The 17,823-nt window shown below is 49.8% G+C and overlaps 1 protein-coding gene and 1 pseudogene across 1 annotated transcript; one reads left to right on the top strand and one right to left on the bottom strand.

The window, feature by feature from the left end:
* The first annotated feature begins 1,659 nt into the window (after positions 1-1,659).
* On the top strand, positions 1,660-6,972 carry LOC122154110. Its single transcript, XM_042800348.1, has 9 exons — positions 1,660-1,937; positions 2,888-2,959; positions 3,433-3,504; positions 3,713-3,784; positions 3,874-3,975; positions 5,199-5,306; positions 5,911-5,973; positions 6,059-6,121; positions 6,824-6,972. Exons 1-9 carry the CDS (start codon positions 1,838-1,840, stop codon positions 6,970-6,972), a joined length of 801 nt encoding a protein of 266 aa, XP_042656282.1. The 5' UTR covers positions 1,660-1,837.
* A 4,213-nt stretch (positions 6,973-11,185) lies between these two features.
* LOC122154109 overlaps positions 11,186-17,823 on the bottom strand; it is an 88,894-nt pseudogene continuing 82,256 nt past the window's right edge.

Here is a 17,823-nt window from a genome sequence, read left to right as displayed (position 1 = left end):
CGAAATTTGGGATGTCCCTGAGAGTCGGTGGAAGGACACTGACAGAAAGTGCCGAAAAACATTTGCTTAGAAACAAAGGAAGTGGCTACAAAGGAGCTGCACTTGAATTGACTGACTGTTAAAACACGGATTTGTTACATTTGAAAACAGTAGAGGGCAAGACCGGGTTAACCTCTGTGCTCGTCACCAAGAAGACCTTTATCTCAGCTGTGGGCTGCATGCCCATGGGCATGAGAGGTGGGACTCTATGTTATACTGGACCTCCGCTCATCATCCTGATCTAGTTCGCTCTAATAGCGGCAAATCCGTGCAACAAGTGATTTATTGTTATGTCCAACATCAGAGTGTGGGAAAAGGTTGTATTTTACGTCCTTTGTGCTATCACAGGCTGCTTGTTTTTACCATGTTTAATACCCTGCTTTATATGGCTAGTATCTCATGTTATTGAGGGGATGCAAATAGCAGCTATGCCGGTAAACCCTGAAATGGCTGCATCAGCTGGTGCCCACAAAGATAGGATATTCAGAAAAGAATGAGACAAGTGTTAGTAAGCTCAGGCAAAATATGGTATTAAAAAGAAAAGGGGTGGTTTGGGAGAAGTAACAGAAGAATTTTGCTTTCGCTAAAAGTGATTAAACAATTCCTTTTATTGAGTTACTGTTATTAAAGCAGTATTGTTAAAATTATAACAGTTAAGCAAGCCTTTTGTGATCACAAGTTAGGCATATGGTTGGGCATTGTGGGGAGTTGGGCAAGCAAGAGGATGGGGGGGTGGGGTCTGTGGTTAGGTGTCATGTAAAGGGGAATCTGGATGGGGGGGCTGGGGAGGAATGGCAGCCAGCAGAAAAGGGTTAAGCAAAGAACTCCTGATGGAGAGAGACCTGGACTTCACCCCCCACACACACACACTAACCACCCGAGAGGGCAGTGGAAAAGTACTGAGAGAGACAGCCTCGGAGAAACCAAGAAAAAGGAGCTGGGCAGGTGTCAAGAGGAGAAAACCCGCCGTTTTCGCTCAACCAGTGAAATCTCCTGGAGACTCTACAGAAAGAAGCCCCAGCTGGGGCAGACTGCGCCACTGCGCCCAGCGCTGTGTTCTTTGCTCCACTGACTTTGTCCCCAATAAAACTTTTTTTTTTTTTTTTTTAATATACATGAGCTTGTTTCTGACATGGCTGAAGCAAAATGCTTTATGTTACATTCTTCACAGTAGTTCCCGTGCAATTCTGCCACTGCTGCCACAACGCGTGTGGTGGCACGCCCCAGCCAGGGGAAGGCTCTTCCCCCGGACAAGGCTCTCTCTGACCTGCCGGCGGGATTTTTAGCATTAGAAGGAGGCGAGTTCCGCGAAGGAGCCGCGGAGCTTGAGTTTGCTGGCCAAGTTGGCAACGTAGCCCCTCCGAGGTGTGCAGGGTGCCCGTGCTCCAAGCAGGCCATCTCCTCGCTCTGCCGGTGAGGGATGCCTTTGCCTTTCCCAGACCCAGAGAACGTCTTTCTCGCCCCCGGCGGAATCTTTCTCCGGGGGTCTCCAAGCTGACCCTTCCCCCCCGGGGCAGGGCCATGAGGTGAGCGTCCCCCGCCTGCCAGGGCCCCGCCGCGGGGGCAGCAATGGGCTGGCACAGGCGCCCCCCGCTCCCGAGGGGCCGGGGGGGGCCGGGGCGGGCCGGGGGCGGTGCTCGGGGCAGGGGCGGTGCCCCAGGGGCCCGGTGACGCGCGGAGGCCGGGCTCTGACGTCACAGAGCCCTGCCGGGCCCCGCCCGGCGCTGGAGGGCTGTGCCGCGGGCACCGCTTCAGCAGTGCCGGCAGCGGCAGCGGCGCGGGGCAGGCGCAGGGGGCCATGGCCCCCACCCGCCTCCTCCTCCTCGTCCTGGTGGCCCTGCAAGCCCGGCGTGTCAGCGGTGCGCGGTGGCGAGCGCGGGGATTAGGCGTGCGGGCAGGTGAGGGCCAGCACCCAGCCCTGGCAGCGCGGCCCGGCACCCACTGCCCCTCGGGGTGACAGCGGGGCCGGGCCGGGCCGGGGGAGCCGTGCCCAGCTCCACGGGCAGTGGGAGGCAGATGTCCTGCGGGGAGGCGCAGGGGGCTGCGGCCGCTGTGGGGGCGTTTTCCAGGGGAACGAACGGTGGGGCCGGGGGCGGCGGGGAGCAACCGTCCCTCGAGCCAGCCCTGTGCCGCCCTGCCCCGGGGCAGCCTTCCCCCGGGCTGTGTGCCAGGGCCGGAGCAGCACTGCAGGAGCCAGGCAAGAGCCCGGGGAGCACTTCTTCCCCGGGCTGCTCGCTGCCAGATGGGCCCAGGTTGGTGGCTCTGCCGCTCCCCGGCGGCATCCCGGCTTTCAGCCTCGGGGCCGGCCGGCCTTGAGCGAGATCTGGCCGCTCAGGAAAGAAAAGAGGAGCGTTCCTGCCCCAGCCCTGCAGTGCTCCCTCTCCTTGGGCGAACCCGGGTCCCCGTGGGACACACGTCCCCAGCCCACAGCCCGGGGAGCAGATGGCGACCGGACAGGGCAGCGCTGCTGCAGCAGCCTCTGCCTGGCCAGGGCTCTCTTCTCCACGAGACGTGTGAATGAGTGATCGCTGTTTTCCTCCGCTGCTTTCACGTGGGCTGCTTTTGTGCACAGAAGAGACCTCCCCGTGAGAAAAATCCCCGAGGGGCCCTACGTAGCTTTGTCCATCCGCTGGGCCTTGAGGGGTGTTGTTGCACGTGGCCTGGAAAGAACAGTCTGTTGAAAGCCTCCAGGTGCAGCAAACAGGTCACCCAGGCCCCTCGGCAGCTTCGGCAATAAACCTCCACCCACAGCTGGCTCCCCTGTCGTTACCTGAGCCCCTTCCAGTCAGTGCAGGTCACCCAGAAAGAAGCAGATCCCCACATCTAATGGGAACATGCTTGATTACAGCTGTGCCCGTAGCCAGTGGCCACCCGAATTCTCCGCCGGATCTTCTCTGGGAGCCTCAGGGCGATCCCACAGGTACGTCACTGGAATGAGGGAGCAGCTAGGTTTTCATTTTCTGTGCCCAGGACAACACTGAACTGAACAGTTTCTTGGCCGACGCTCCGCCGTGCGGAAGAGCAGGGGGCGAATGTGTTGGGCTCGCTGATGTGCCCCAGGGCACTCTGCCTTGGGAAGCTGTCTGGGCCAGCCTCTCCAACCCTGCGCTGCTTCCAGCGCCTGCTGCAAAGCCAGCGGGCTTGCTGGGCTGAGTTTCTTGGAGCTGGTGTGAGCGGCAGGGAGTCCTTTCTCCGGAGCGATACCTCCGTGCACGCTTTCCTTCTGGATCAGCGTGGCCCAGGCCCCAGTACCTGTCTGCACAGTGCTCCTGAGGGGAGGGGGGGGACGAGTGCCATGGAGCAATCCCCTGTTTGAACTGCCTTCACGCCCCTGTATTGTTTTGTATAGTGAAATACAGTTCATGGGAGCCTCTCGGTTCTCTTTGTTTACAGACGTGGCTGGAGGCGATGGCTACCCAGCTTCCCAGCCGGCTTCCAGGGCTGACGCTCAGGGAGATCGCGTGGGTACGTCCCGGCTTCTTGCTTCCCTTGGGAGCTGCCAGCTCAAAGGCCAAATGTGGCGAGGCATCTCTTGCGGGTGTGAGAATGCAGACGACCTGCACTGTGTGTGCCAGGTCGTTACGTGATGCCCTTCTATGTTCTGCTATTCAGCTGTGTCAGTGTATTGTATCCCAGCGCGTGACGGAAACTTCTCGTGGGTGTTTGGTTGCAGATGTGGGTGCAGGGAGGGCTCTTCCCGCTTCTCGGCTGGATCTTGCGCTGGAGCTCACCTGGCATCGCAGGGGTGAGTGGTCAGTCTCGACTGACCACAGACTAAGCACTCATTCCCAGTAGTCTATTTGCCAGAAATTTAACTTTGTGATTTCCGTTCAGGTCCTCCGAGAGCCAAGTACAGAGCGGAAATGGAAAAATCTTCCCCGCGGTCATCAGAAGTCCTAGAGGGAGTCCTGAAGGAACTGGACAAAGCAGCACATGGTGGGTAGAGATGATTGCTCTTCACCAGAAGCCGTGGGAAGCGGAGGTGTTGGGGGCGTGGATGGACAAGCCGTAGCCTGCACAGCAGGAGGAGGGGGTCGCTCAGAGCCTCACTGCGGCCACACTCAGTTTCACGCCTTGCAGGCGCTGGCGAGCTGCAGAGATGCCCGACTCTCTGCTGCCAGTCGCGGTTCAAACCGAGTGCCAGGACCAGCTGCTGCCCCGGTTAGAGCCTTACCGGGGTCAGAGCTGTTCTGGGCAGACCTTGGTACCCAGCTGGCAGGAACTGGTGCTCCTCACGCCTGGAATGTGTGACAGACTTGCCAAGGAGCTGGTTCCTGACAAGTCATGAGAGGGCCAGCACCCGCCGGTCGCCCACCCGAGGGGAGAGTGCCCTTGGGCTGCGGAGAGGATGCGCAGGCAGCTTGGGGTAGCTGAGAGCAGCGGACACTGCCAGGGCTGCAGGCGTGCCCTGGCCAGGGTCGGAGAAGCCCCACCTTCACAACCCGGTCCAGCCTCGTCGTTCTTGATGCCTGAGGACGGTCGGTGACACCTCGGTGCCAGGGAAAGGTACAAGCTGGACACCCAGCTTGAGGCCAGACGCCAAACTTGAAGGCAGCTCAAATGAAGGGCTGTGAATTCAGTCTCGGTTGGTTTAGCTGCGCCTGCGTCTAGTCGTGCTTTGGATCGGTCGGTTGTGGTTGTCCTCTTGTTTCGGGGCACTGCGGGCTCGTCAGTGCCACTTGTGAAAATGCCCAGAGTATGGTTGCAAGAGCTGGCGCTTCAGTCCACCATGCGTGTCTGTTACCCTGACCGTGGGATGGAGTTGACACGATGGGAAGTGCTCTCAGAAGGGCTCTTTCCCCAGCTGAACTGGCTACAGCATCTTCCTGTCCCCTCTGACAGATTCTGTCATTTACCATCATCTTGCCGTTTGCCAAAAATGCACTAAGTGGAATGCGAACAAGCTCACGTGCAACCTCCTAGTCTCCCAGCAGGTCAGGATTTTCTGTCTGCTGGTTAAAGTGGAAAGGGTCTAGTGCTTAAATTGTCCTCCATGAATGACATGTCATTGGGACTAGGCACTAGGTACACCCCCAAATGTCCCGGCTTTGTTTCTAAGCGTCATGAAGGGATGTTGAGAAGTATGGCCTCCTGGAGATACTGTGTTCCTGATGAGGAACGGTTACTTCTAATTCAATTGTCCTTCTTTCTTTCTAAAGAGACGGACCAAGAGACTGTGGAGAACGAGGCGTTTCAGGGAGGACGCAGTCAGGCAGTGAGAGTGTCTGATGCAAAAACGGGGGCAATTCAGTCAACAGGCCTCCCAGGTAATTGCCGTCCTTTGATCCTCCAGCACCACGCATCAAAATCACTCCGTGTCTTCAGGCTCTTCCCCCAGTGCCCTCTACCGCGCGTCCTGTCGGCAGCACAACCCAAAAGAGTTGGTGGTACAGAGCGAGTGCTTCAAAAGCAGCAGCCAGGACCGGCTCTCTGAGGATGCCGGTCACCTCTGGGCTGTGGAGGCGCTTGCCGTCAGCGCGCGGGGAGATGCTCCCTCGTAACCCTCCGTGGATGCAGAGAGATGCTCACCTCCCACCACACCCCGTTGACAGGACTTTCAGAACTTAGTCATTTGGGGAACAAGACCATCTGAGCCACGCTCAGCAGATGATGGGAAATGCGACTCTTAATGGAACGTACCCCCCTGCAATAGCTGCAGGCCAGAGCTTGCCCTGGGTCCCTAGAGGCCCCAGGCACGGCAGCGGGGGATCCCTCCTGTGACCTGAGGTCCAAAGGGATGCACTGACATGTCGGGCACAGGCTTTGGGGAAACCTCCACCATCCTCCTGCAACCTCTGCGCCTGAGCCATTTCCCTTTCTCTGAGGTTTTGCCTTTCTCTGAGGCTTTCCCTTTCTCTGGTTTCTATGCAGTTCTGTCCAAGCCCGGGAACGCCCACCGCGCCAGGATATATGGATTTTTTCGAAGCAGTCCAGGTACTGAGCCATCTGGCAGGGGGCCATAAGTGGGAGACGCGTCCCCAATTCTCTGAGGCTTTCCCTTTCTCTGGTTTCTATGCAGTTCTGTCCAAGCCCGGGAACGCCCACCGCGCAGGGACATATGAAGTTTTTCGAAGCAGTCCAGGTACTGAGCCGTCTGGCAGGGGGCCATAAGTGGGAGACGCGTCCCCAAAAGCGGCGGTGTGCAAGCAGGGCCCATGCTGGAGGGAAGGCGAAGAGAGAGGGCGAGGTTCAGGTGTCTCCCGAGAGGGCCTGACTCTGTCCCCTCAGGGTGTGGGTGCGGAGCTGGGGAGGGAGAGCTGGGGGTGGCACTCCCTGAGGCAGGGATGGCTTTTGTCCATCTCACTCAAAGGGTCGATCGGTCCAACGGGAGCTGTGCTCCCCGACGTGCTCTCCATTTGGCCTCATGAGTTCAGTTCAGTGGGACAAGTTGTCCCAGAGGGCCAGGGAGAGCCTCCATGCAGCAGCACTAGCAGCGAGCCTCGGAGAGTGGAGGTGGGCGAGCGCAGCAGAAATTGTGCACAAATGCGGAAGGTGACCGAGAAGGGGGAGCAGACCGGGGACACTGCGAAAACTGGGTTACGGCCACCCCAGAGTGCAAGCAAAGCTGAGAGCAGAAAGAGAGGCTCCAGAGCGCGTTGATTTGCAACGGCCTTGGGAGTTTCCTTGGCTTCTACCGAAACCAAGGAAACGGTGCAGCCCCAGGACGTTCACCGGTTCAGGGAGGCCAAGCAAGTGCGAAGGAACGTTTCCTGGCAACGTCAGACCTCCTGTGAGATCACCAGTAGCGTGCGGGACACGCTAACGTAGAGCATTGTTCCTCCAGGTGTGGGTGGCAAGACAAATGCAAATGCTGCGGGTCATGGAAACTTCATGGAGTACTGCGTGGAGGGTGCCATGGCAGTCCTGGGCTCCATGCTGCTTGGGATGGTGTTTTGTTGTGTGTTCCACCTGTGGAGGAAGCGAAAACAGTGAGTGTTGCCAAACTTGTGTGTCAGATGGCTGCTATTAGCCACGAAGCATCTAGAGGCCAGGTATTCTGGCGTGCCGAGATAGTTACCGGCCAAACGCTCCGACAGACAAGGCTGTCCCCTTGTCTGGGCAGGGACGGGCACGGGAGCCGAGTGCTGGTCTCTGGCAGGCACGCCGAGAAAGGAGAACAGGAGGCTCTCCTGGCCCTGCAGTGCCGTGCCCAGCTCTGGGCCCCTCGCTCTGCCGGGGTCAAGTGCCCTTGGCGGCACGTGCAGAGCAGGCAGGTCAGGCTGCTCAGGGCCGAGAGGAGATGAGCCGTGGGGAGGCGAGCAGAGCCCCAGCCGAGGGGTGCAGGGCACCCTGTTTTCTGCACAGAGCTCTCTGTGCCCACAGCTCCCACGTGCAGCCGGGTGCCCACGACCCGTGGGGTGCCCACGCTGCCCCGCACCCTGGCACCCACCCGGCACCGCAGCCGCCGCGGGGCCTCAGCAGTCTCCTCTCTCCACAGGCGCCCCTCCGCAGCTTCAGGAGCCTAGCCCAACCCCAGCAGCCATCCCTCGCGCCCGGACAGCCGTCCGGACGGCCCACCCCGGCACCCCTGAGAGCTGGACCCGACACCAGCGGCCGTCACCTCTGCCTGGAGAACTGGCCGGCCTGCACAGCGCTCCAGGGGACCGGCCCTCGCCAGCCCGGACAGATGCCTGGCCCGCCCACCTCCACCCCGGCCTCCACGTCCGTCGACACAGCGGCCAGCTGTTGTGGGACCAGCCAGCACCCTCCAGCCCCCGGAAGAATTGAAACCACCCCCCCGTCCCCCGAGCCCATTGCCCCAGCCCTCCTGACAGACTCCCGACCCACAGCGCCAGGGATCGACCGTTTATTTCAGAATAGTGGTAGTAGCAATAAATAGAGGTCAGTAGCACACTTGTCTGGGTCGTAACGGCAGCAAGCTCAGGAACTCACGGGTTCTGGGTCGAACTTTGTATCGGGGCACGAGGGACAGCGAGGGAGGTCCCCGTGGAGTAGATCTCCATTTACCCTTTGTCCTGGGTTGAGTGAGTGGTGGAGTTTTTGGTGGCAGGGGAGGGGGCTATCGGGGAGGCCCCCTGTGAGAAGCTTCTCGAAGCTCCCCCAGCTCCACGTCAGCTTCTGTTTGGGAAATTGAGCCAATCGGCTGCGCCTCTGCGATAACGTATTTAAGAAGGGACGTGGTGACGGGCAGTGGGACTTGTGAGGAGGAGTTGCTGCAGCTGCATGAACACCAAGGTCAGTGGAGGAACGGAGGAAGAAAGGAGGGGGGAGGTGTGCCGGAGCAGAGACCCCCCTGTATCCTGTGGGGAGACGGCAGGGCGGCCCCCCCTGCCACCCATGGAGATCTACGGTGGAGCAGACATTGATTTATGGCCTGTTGCTCCTGCTTGCCTGATCAAGGCTCTGTGCCCGAAGAAGGCCAGGGTCTCATGGGAAAAGGTAGCCCCACTGCTGTAATTCAGTGCTGGGAGGATTGCAGCATGCGGGGGAGTCCCACGCCGGAGCAGCTCGGGAAGGGCTGCAGCCGTGGGAGGGAATCCAGTCGGAGAAGTTAGTGACCCATGACGGAGTAGTGTGGGGAACGCTGCGGCCCATGGGAGGAACTCATGTCGGAGAAAGTTTGTGGAGGACTGTCTCCTGTGAGAGGGGGACCACGATGGAGCAGGAGGAACAAGTTTCGGACACTCCCCTCACCGAAGATGAAGGAAGTGGCAGCTGACTGCACCCCCCATTCCCTGCCCCTGCGCCACTGGGGGAGGAGGTAGAGATTGGGAGCAGAGCTGAGCCCGGGAAGAAGGGAGGGGTGGGGGGAAGGTGTTCTCAAGATGTGGCAATGCTCTCACTGTCCTACTCTGTTATGTGTTGTGAGTGTCTATAATAAATGTATGTTCTTTTTTCTTCCCCTAACGAGTCTGCCTTTTGCTCATGATCATAAAAGGGGGATTTTCCCCCATCCCAGTCCTATCTTGAACCCCAAGCCTGGCTCTCTGTCCCTTCTCATTGCCGGAGGGGAAGGGAGAGAGAGCTGCTGCATTGTGGTTGGCTGCCAACCAGGCCTAAACCACAACAATGGTATCGTATCAAGCGGATAGAGCGAACATATTGGGCTCTTCCAAAAGGGTCGTGATCTTCACTCATAAGTCAAAGGACCGATTGAAACAAAAAAAAAAGGCCCAGACAATAGGCCTCAAACCAAAGTCATTGAGAATTGTAACAAGGTAAAGTTTGAACTTACTTAATTTCAAGAGAGTTGGATTGCTTCATTCTTTCCATATCACATTTTACCAATTGTGTTTTGAGATGATCAATTTCTTCTTTGTACAACTCAGCACCTTTATCTAATTTTGCCTGAAAATAAAAGATTTAGTGTGAAGAAAGGCTTGTTACTTAGCAGTGAATCTAAAGGTTGCTTACTTTGTATCTTTACTAATACCTGCTAGATTTTGCAGGTACAGGACTGGGAGCAGGAAGTTATTCTGGAGTAAGAACACCCATGTTATCAACTAGCGCCACAGTATTAGTTGGTATCCTAATTCTGGTGTATTACATGCAATCATATTTTAGCAACTTTTGCTGACTTGTTTGCATATATAAGTCTGGGCATTTTGAACCAGTATGGTAATATATTACATAGAAAAAACAGCTCATGCTTCAGTTTCCAAGTTCCAGATTTTCTTACAAGGTTTCAGAAATGCATCATGTACAATGAAAAATTTAGCTTCTAATATAACAAGGGTTCTAAATTTTGTCTCTGAAGGCTGCATTGGTAGAATTTGAAACCACAGGCCAAACAGGCAAGTAGAGTGTTTTAATTAAGAATGCCATACAGAACAATAAAGAGATGCTAGAGAGCTATGTTTCATCTACAACAGTTCTCAAGCATGCTCACTCGCTCCCTCTGAGATGAGAGGAGAATGAGAAGAGTGTTTTGCTCATACCTGAAGACTCTGATTCTCTGTTCAGGTGGTTTTGAGGCACTTCTGTCTCATTCACTCTGGCTTGCAGTTGGGTGAGCTCACTTGTTGCTGGTTTTATTCTTATCTGTGCTTCTAATTTGTTTATCCTGTCATCTTTGACATTTTTTCCCCACTTCATTTATGACACTTTCCAACTTCTGAATTTTTATTTCCATAGCCTATTCAAAACCACTGCATCTCCTAGCATATTGCAAGATTAAAAAAGACAACCCAAAACCCCACACCACATGTGTCTAACAGAGTAAAAAGAAAACCCTAACTCCCCACCTCAGCCCCCCCCACTAACGTTTTCTTAAATTACAAAGGTGGATTAAGGTAACCATTTGTTTTCTGAAGACTTAGCTGATGAGCAGTAACTAACTGCTGACATTTAGGAGAACAGAAAACCCACCGAATGCCAAGCTTACACACAGCTTTGTAGAAGACTTAAAAGCTTCTCCATGTCCCCTGCCAAACTCATTTTCAGCACCTTCCTATAAACTATAAATTCCTAAAAAGATTAGGCACTTTTTACGCATGTTCCCTTCTCAGAAATTTGCTATGTTTGCAGTAGCAAGACTGAGTCATTTGTAGAAAACTGAATTCTCACAACAGCCTACCTTAAAAAGGTGATGCAGGATTTTTAACTCAGGTTTGAGAATATTACCTGATATTTCCTTCTTGTTTCATACAAGACCTAAAAAACTTACTTTCAACATAGGAAATACAACAAAAATAAAACATACTCTAGAATTACCTTCATGGTTTAGAAATCAGCTTTATGTATAACCACACACATAGGTTTGTCGGTTAAAAATCAAAGATAATACAGTGCTTTACATCTAAGAACAAGCTGTGGAATGACAAATTCTACCTGACTTCACTCAGTTTTACTCAGGAAAATTCAGAATTATTAAGTACTACAAAAACATACATGAAGATTTGCAAGACTTCCTTAAAATGCAGTTCTTAGGTGACTTCTGACTCAAGATTATCTCCCTTCTAAATCAGTTGAATCTGTTTAAAAAATAAGCTTGTAGGGAAGATTCTTTTCCTTCAACACTGAAGGAGGCTTTCTAGTAATGACATACTCATGTTGTTAGTGTTTAACACTTGGTCATTTCACTAGAAAGATCGCTTTTTTACAACACGTGTGAAACAACTAAAGGATTTTAATTATACCACCTGAGCACACTTGATCCTTTTAATAAGTGTAAATACGAAGTAGCTCAAGAAACTGGTTAAAGTGATAAGTATAAAGCTGAAAGCAAGCGGCAAGGTCCCGTACCTACTATACATGTTCCGCCAGCATGCTGATTTGTCTCTACAGTAATTTCCTGTGCACGTGAGCCAGCTCTTCATACCGCCTCTGCTAATTATTCTTAAGAACCACATCACCCTCCATCACCTCCTAATACCTCTCAGTGAAGAAATAAATGGGTGGATTGATCTGTTGGTTTTTGTCGGTTTATTTTTCATTCTGTGTTTATTGGGTGTTATTCTGCAGGAACTAACACAAACTGCATCCTCAGAATTTGTTACCTCTAAATTCTGTTATACCTACAATCACTAAAAACAAACATTATAGGCACTATTTTTTTTCCCACTACATTTTCTTAAAGATCACTTTGATAGCACAGCAAAGAGAAGAGCTGAAGTATCTTTAAACTGTCCTCTCTTTGCTAAGACCTGAAGGGAGCATTCAGGTGGGGTTTTTCTTGTTTGTTTGTCTGGGTTTTTCATGGGTTGTTTTGTTTTCTTTTGGTTTTTAAACTACAAAATTCACATGATGGGGGATGGTGGGAAGGCACAAGGGGAGACTGTAAGTTAAACTTAGTATTTAGAAACTGAATTACAGAATTAGCAATTACAACATCAGAACATATTGTTTATCTTGTTTATGGTTCTGCATTGATCAATGTCTACTCACCTATCTTCAAACTACTTTTCACGGAAAACAGTTTTAAATGACTAATAAACATTGTATATGTGCCTGCTAATCTCATCCTAAAGATTGTTTCTCAGGGGAAGGAAAAAACAAAAAAGGAGTATGGTAACTCACCTCTGTACCCATACGGCCTTTCCAGAATAGGCTCCTTAAATGGGGGTGGAATATGGCCAAAATAATCTGGATAGGCCACTTCTGAATATTCAGGAATAGACTTTGTGGTTTTCACCATTTCAATATAAAGATCACAGTCATGAACTGGTGATACATCAGAAACTTCAAGCATGACTTGTTCCCCTGATGAACTAGATCTGGAATCCTCCTCCTCGGAATCCACTCCAGTGCAGCAGAGTTTTCCCAGCCAGACAGATGATCCTTCAAAGAGGCTACTTCCACAGGGTGAAACATGTTCACAAGGTTTACTACAAGCAAGTGTGGTAAGGCCCGTTTTGCTTTCCTTCTTTATTACACACCCAGTACCATAATACTGATCATTTTTCGCACTGTTCTGCAGACTGATTCTGTCCAATCCTTTCACAATTTCTTGGCTTAGACACTGGCAAGTTTCTTTGGAAGCAAGTTCTGTTGCAAATACCTTAATAAAACAGTCGGGATCCTAGAATATTATTTTGATTTTAGTTTAAAAGTATGATTTTGATTTAACATGAAGCTACAGTAGTTCTGAGAATATAAAGTACACTGAGGCCCTTAGGATTAAGCAACTAGTATGCTGTGTGCCTTGAACCTATGAGAACTATGGACTCTGAATTAACACAATGGGTACTGGTTATGGATCTTGACTTGAAACAATAGGTACCAGAGGAAAACTGGTACCTATTGTTCAAGTTCCCTTGGTTCACCAAGGGAGAGGTGAACATTAACCAAAGATGGAGTGAGCATGCGCAGGGATGGAGTTCAATCAGCCGACACAGTGAGGAAGACTATCGACGACCACCAGAGGACCCCGTCCAGTATAACCACGCATGCGTTAGGGACATTTGCATATGATAATAATTCCCAGGAAATAACATGAATATGTTAATCACTGCCTCCCCCCATTCTATTTAAATCAATCAGTAAAGATGACCAATGATCTCTGTAGAATAGGAAGAGAGGTAAGATGAGGTAACAGAAAGCCAATCATTATTAAGGTCAACTTAAACTTTATGAATTTTGTTGATCTATCTGTAACCATGACTCTGCTGAAAAAGTGTATAAATATGTTGTGCTTTGTACCTGTCGACGAACACGTCTTTGGCGGAGCTATCCCCCGTGTTCCCCAGCTGGAATAAAGAAGTGCCTGCTTATCTGCTGTGTGTAGGTAATTCTTTCGGATTGCGACACTAACAGTTCCTTTGATCATTTTGCTCATGTAGACTACTGTCTTTAATATTTCTTTCTTTGGTAGTTCCAGAAAGGCTGGCCTTCTATTGGATTCCTCTGTCAATAAAGGATTGCTCTCCTTCAAAGCAACTCCTTTTGTTGACTTGTTTGTTTCAGCAGAGTGCTCTTCTCCTGCTGTAGGAACAACAATAGGTCCACTCAGATTTGCATCAGCTACAAAAGGCTTTGGTTCCTTGGAAACTAACTCACATTCCTTAAAAAATAGAAAAAAAAATATTAAAAAAAAAAATTAAACAGTTCCTAAAGTTTCATTAATATTAGAAAACCTTCTATTGTTCCTGAGGTATGCTTCGCAATAATCCAAAATAAGCATAACTTAAAAGACAACAGTTATTATGTTTTAAACTTACATGAACATAGCAATGAAGTTTCAGCTTTTACAAGAAGATAGTGTCACAGCAATAAACAAGTAGTTATTAAGTAGCAAGCTATCAAGTCAATGCAATTCCCCAGGTACTTCAACCAACTGCTTTAAAGAGGTGCACAGCATTTAAGGAAATACCTACCATGATGAATTTTTGTCAGAAGTCTCACATCCTTTCCTACAATTTTACTTCCTGCTGTGTGCAATAATCAGACATTAGAAAACAGTTTTCCTTTATATCTGCCAACAGCCCCCTTTTCAGTCAAGTAACCCATAACATCTAACTGAATAACTCACTATATAGCACTCTATGTAGCTCTAGAACTGCTGACTCTCACTTTTTGGCTAGAGGAACTAACTAACCCACTAACATCCCCCTCCCACCCCCTCACCCCCCCCCCCCCCCCAAAAAAAAAAAAGGCAGACTATACCAGGGTCAATGCATCATGATGAGGGATGTGTGGGTAACACATACTTTACCTGAAAGTTTTCTAAAAGTTCCGGGAAAAATTGCTCATATATTTTCAGCTCTTCTATGGGTCTTCCCAATTCCTGTCTAGTTTCAGTTTATTAATATCAGTCTCAATATCATCATTCTGAAAGAGCACCAGAATAAATTAATCTTGCGTCCAGAATTAATGAACTTCTAAAATAATTACATTCACCTTTTAATTCTGATGCAGCCATTCCCTTAAAAGCTGAATATCACTATTTTAAAATTAGCTAAACTATCTCTTTCACCAGGAAGGTTTAAGCAGCTCAGTTTTACTAATATGCAAAGCCCCCGTGTCAACAGAAGATTACAAACATCTAAATTTTCTTGCTTTCATACAAATATATTATGCACAGACATCAGACGACACTTCACATGAGATCTGTGCACAGTCCAACTATTGCAACCTGGAATGTGGAGATTTCATCTGACTGCAGTGACAAAAGCCTAACTGCTTCTATGGAAGATAATCCCTTCATCAGGGCTCATGAGATCCTTGAATAAAATTTGCCTGTCCATACAGTTCAATTAACTCCTGAATGTATGTTCCATAAAAATATAGAAAAAGGCTGTTCTGACCAAATGTTCTTTTTCATGTCCTGACTGGCAGCTGGAGAGCAGAACAAGACTTTCCCAAAGTGCTACAATACTGAGAGGTCTGATCTCTACCTCTACAGCTGGCTGAACTTCAATTTACTGTGCTGAAACACTGGCCTAGTCAATCCCAGTCCAGAACGGCAGAGAAAGTTAAGAGCAGCTCCTACATACTGAGCAGCTCAGGTGGGAAGAATGGTCTAAGAGAAATACAAGTTAGGAACAGAACACTGCTAAGACTTTGCAGCTCTCTTCCACTGTACTCCAGACACATCAAGTGTGAAGCAAACAAGTTTTGATAAAAATCTGAACAACAAAGGCTGACATTTTCAAGCAGAACCCACCTTCAGTTTCAGCAGCTTCTTTAATTTTAGGAACTTCCCAGGAAACCTCTTCAAAGTCCTTTTACACTTAGAATATATATGGCTGTATACATGATTCAAGCAACTTAAAAACCCATTATGCCTGACTTCTGCCTGTCCATTTTATCTCATACCAACCTTAAAATGTTGGTCCTTACCATCATCATTTTCGGTTTCAACTTCTGGTTCTGTTTCAGTATCTTCATGATCATCACTTTCATCTACTGCATCATCCACTGTGATACAAAAAAGCTTTGTAAGGCAGATTACACATTTAATCCAAAACATTTAATCTATGACAGAGTTACAACACCGGTGGATAGGGAAGAGCAACAGATGTCATCTACCTGGACTTCTGCAAAGCTGCTGTACTGCATGACATCCTTGTCTCTAAATTGGAGAGGTGGATTTGATGGATAGACCACTCAGCCGATAAGGAATTGGCTGGGTGGTTGCACTCAAAGGGTTGTGGTCTGCGAGTAAAAAGCAGTGACGAGTGGCATTCCTCAGGGGGTGGTGTCAGGACCAGCACTGCTTAACATCTTTGTTGGGGACACGGACAGTGGGATCAAGTGCACCCTCAGCAAGTTTGCCTATGACACCAAGCTGGCGGTGCTGTCGACACGCTGGAGGGCAGGGATGCCATCCAGAGGGACCTGGGCAGCCTTGAGAGGTGGGCCTGTGCAAACCTCATGAAGTTCAACAAGGTCAAGTGCAAGGTCCTGCACATGGGTCAAGGCAATCCCAACCACAGATACAGGCTGGGTGATGAGTGGATTGAGAGCAGCCCTGAGGAAAAGGACTCGGGGGTGTTGGTGGATGGAGAACTGACTGGGAGCCAACAACGTGCACTCACAGCCCAAAAAGCCAACCACGTCCTGGGCTGCGTGAAGAGAAGTGTGGTCGGCAGGTCGAGGGAGGGGATTCTGCCCCTCTATTCAACTCTCGTGAGACCCCACTGGGAGGGCTGTGTCCAGCTCTGGTGCCCGCAATATAAGAAGGACATGGACCTGTTGGAGTGGGTCCAGAGAAGGGCCATGAGGATCATAGGGGAATGGAGCACCTCCCCTACGAGGACAGGCTGAAGAGTTGGAGTTGTTCAGCCGAGGGGAGAGAAGGTTCCAGGGGGACCTTATAGCGGCCTTCCAGCACTTAAAGGGGGCTACAGGAAAGATGGGGAGGGACAATTATCAGGGAGTGTAGTCAGAGGGTGAGGGGTAACAGTCTGAAACTGAAGGAAGGTAGATTTAGATTAGGTGGAAGGAAGAAATTCTTTCCTGTGAGCGTGGTGAGACACTGGAACAGGTTGCCTAAAGGGGCTGTGGCTGCCCCCTCCCTGGAAGTGTTCAAGGCCAGGTTGGACGGGGCTTTGGGCAATCTGGTCTAGTGGAAGGGGTCCCTGCCCATGGCAGGGGGGTTGGAACTAGGCGATCTTTAAGGTCCCCTCCAACCCAAACCATTTTATGACTCTCTGATACATAACTCAAAAAAACTTTATGTTCTGGATTTACTTTCTTTTTTACTTACCACTTGAAAAAGCTGTGAAAACCAACTAGTAAACATTAATTACTAGTACAAGATCTACAAAATAAAATGCTTGTTTGACAATGTTGCAGACCCAGTTTATTACACTTCCATGAAGTTTTAAGTAAAATCAAAGATCTCTGGTTTAAACAAACTAAAAAATACCCAACACCCTTCTGCCCCCAAAACCCCAGCAAGACAGCAGATGGCTATTAGAAATACTTTAGAATGTGTATGTGTCGAGAACATCTCAGCATGGCTTGAGGTCAGCACAAAAGGAGGTGGCTCTGACATGTTTTCCCAACACAAGTAGTAATGACCACATCCAACGAAACAACTGAGATCTCGGCAGCTTTTAGTCATGTCAGCTAGTGTTGCCCCTGTATCAGGGAACAGTGGGAGGAGACACCCTCTTCACCTTTTTTGTCTTGTTTAAGTGGGTGCGTAACAATCTAAGGAAAAAAAAAAAATCAGGAACATATCACTGGAGATTCAATCGGTGCGGAAAATACTCAAGGAGAGTGGTCACTGCAACTGCTCAGCCTAGACAGGCTGGCAACTAAATTTCACCCCCAAAGCATACAGCAACATGTTATTTTTTTAGACACGTGGAACCATTGGGACACTAAAGACTAGTTTCCACTTAATTTCTACTTACTTTGATGTATTTGGACTCCAGTTTATCTAGGACTTCTTCCCTTTTTAACCCAGAAAAAGAAGGGGAAGCAAACCAATTTACACATGACTAAGAAGAAGTGGGCTAACTCCTTAATATGTGGAAGTGAGCATTAGCTGGTTATTCTGGCAGGTGTTCTGCTCACTAGTGGCAAATTTGATCTTTTTTCTAGAGCTCTCATGTGGTTTGAGTGCTGAGGTTTTTTTGTTATGCTTTCTGAAAGGTTTTCCATGCAGAAAACTTTCCGAATGCCAGTAAACAGCTCACTCAGAGGCCTACAAATTATACTGATCTTCTAGTGTATTCAGAATGATTACATGTCTTGATTTTACAATACTAACTACACAAGAGTATACTTTTAATAAACTCAGATCTGTACCCACCCCAACATTCTACGTGTCTTTTAATACAGAAGTTTTTCCTGAAAAATAAAATCCTATGTATTCTATGCCCCTAGGTTTTTCATTTCTTTTTAAAATAGATAACAAATCTATTAAAAATA

Source organism: Tyto alba, unplaced genomic scaffold (genome assembly GCF_018691265.1).
Source record: "Tyto alba isolate M040663 unplaced genomic scaffold, T.alba_DEE_v4.0 Super-Scaffold_31, whole genome shotgun sequence".
Lineage (NCBI taxonomy): Eukaryota > Metazoa > Chordata > Aves > Strigiformes > Tytonidae > Tyto > Tyto alba.
The sequence above is the reverse complement of the archived record's forward strand: the minus strand, read 5'-3'. Positions and strand labels throughout refer to the sequence as shown.

Bases quoted from the DNA above. Each gene is read 5' to 3' on its own strand.
- LOC122154110 (XM_042800348.1), top strand. From the start codon at position 1,838: ATGGCCCCCACCCGCCTCCTCCTCCTCGTCCTGGTGGCCCTGCAAGCC. The intron at 5,974-6,058 runs GTACTGAGCCAT...GTTTCTATGCAG, and splicing joins ATTTTTTCGAAGCAGTCCAG to TTCTGTCCAAGCCCGGGAAC. The intron at 6,122-6,823 runs GTACTGAGCCGT...TTGTTCCTCCAG, and splicing joins AGTTTTTCGAAGCAGTCCAG to GTGTGGGTGGCAAGACAAAT.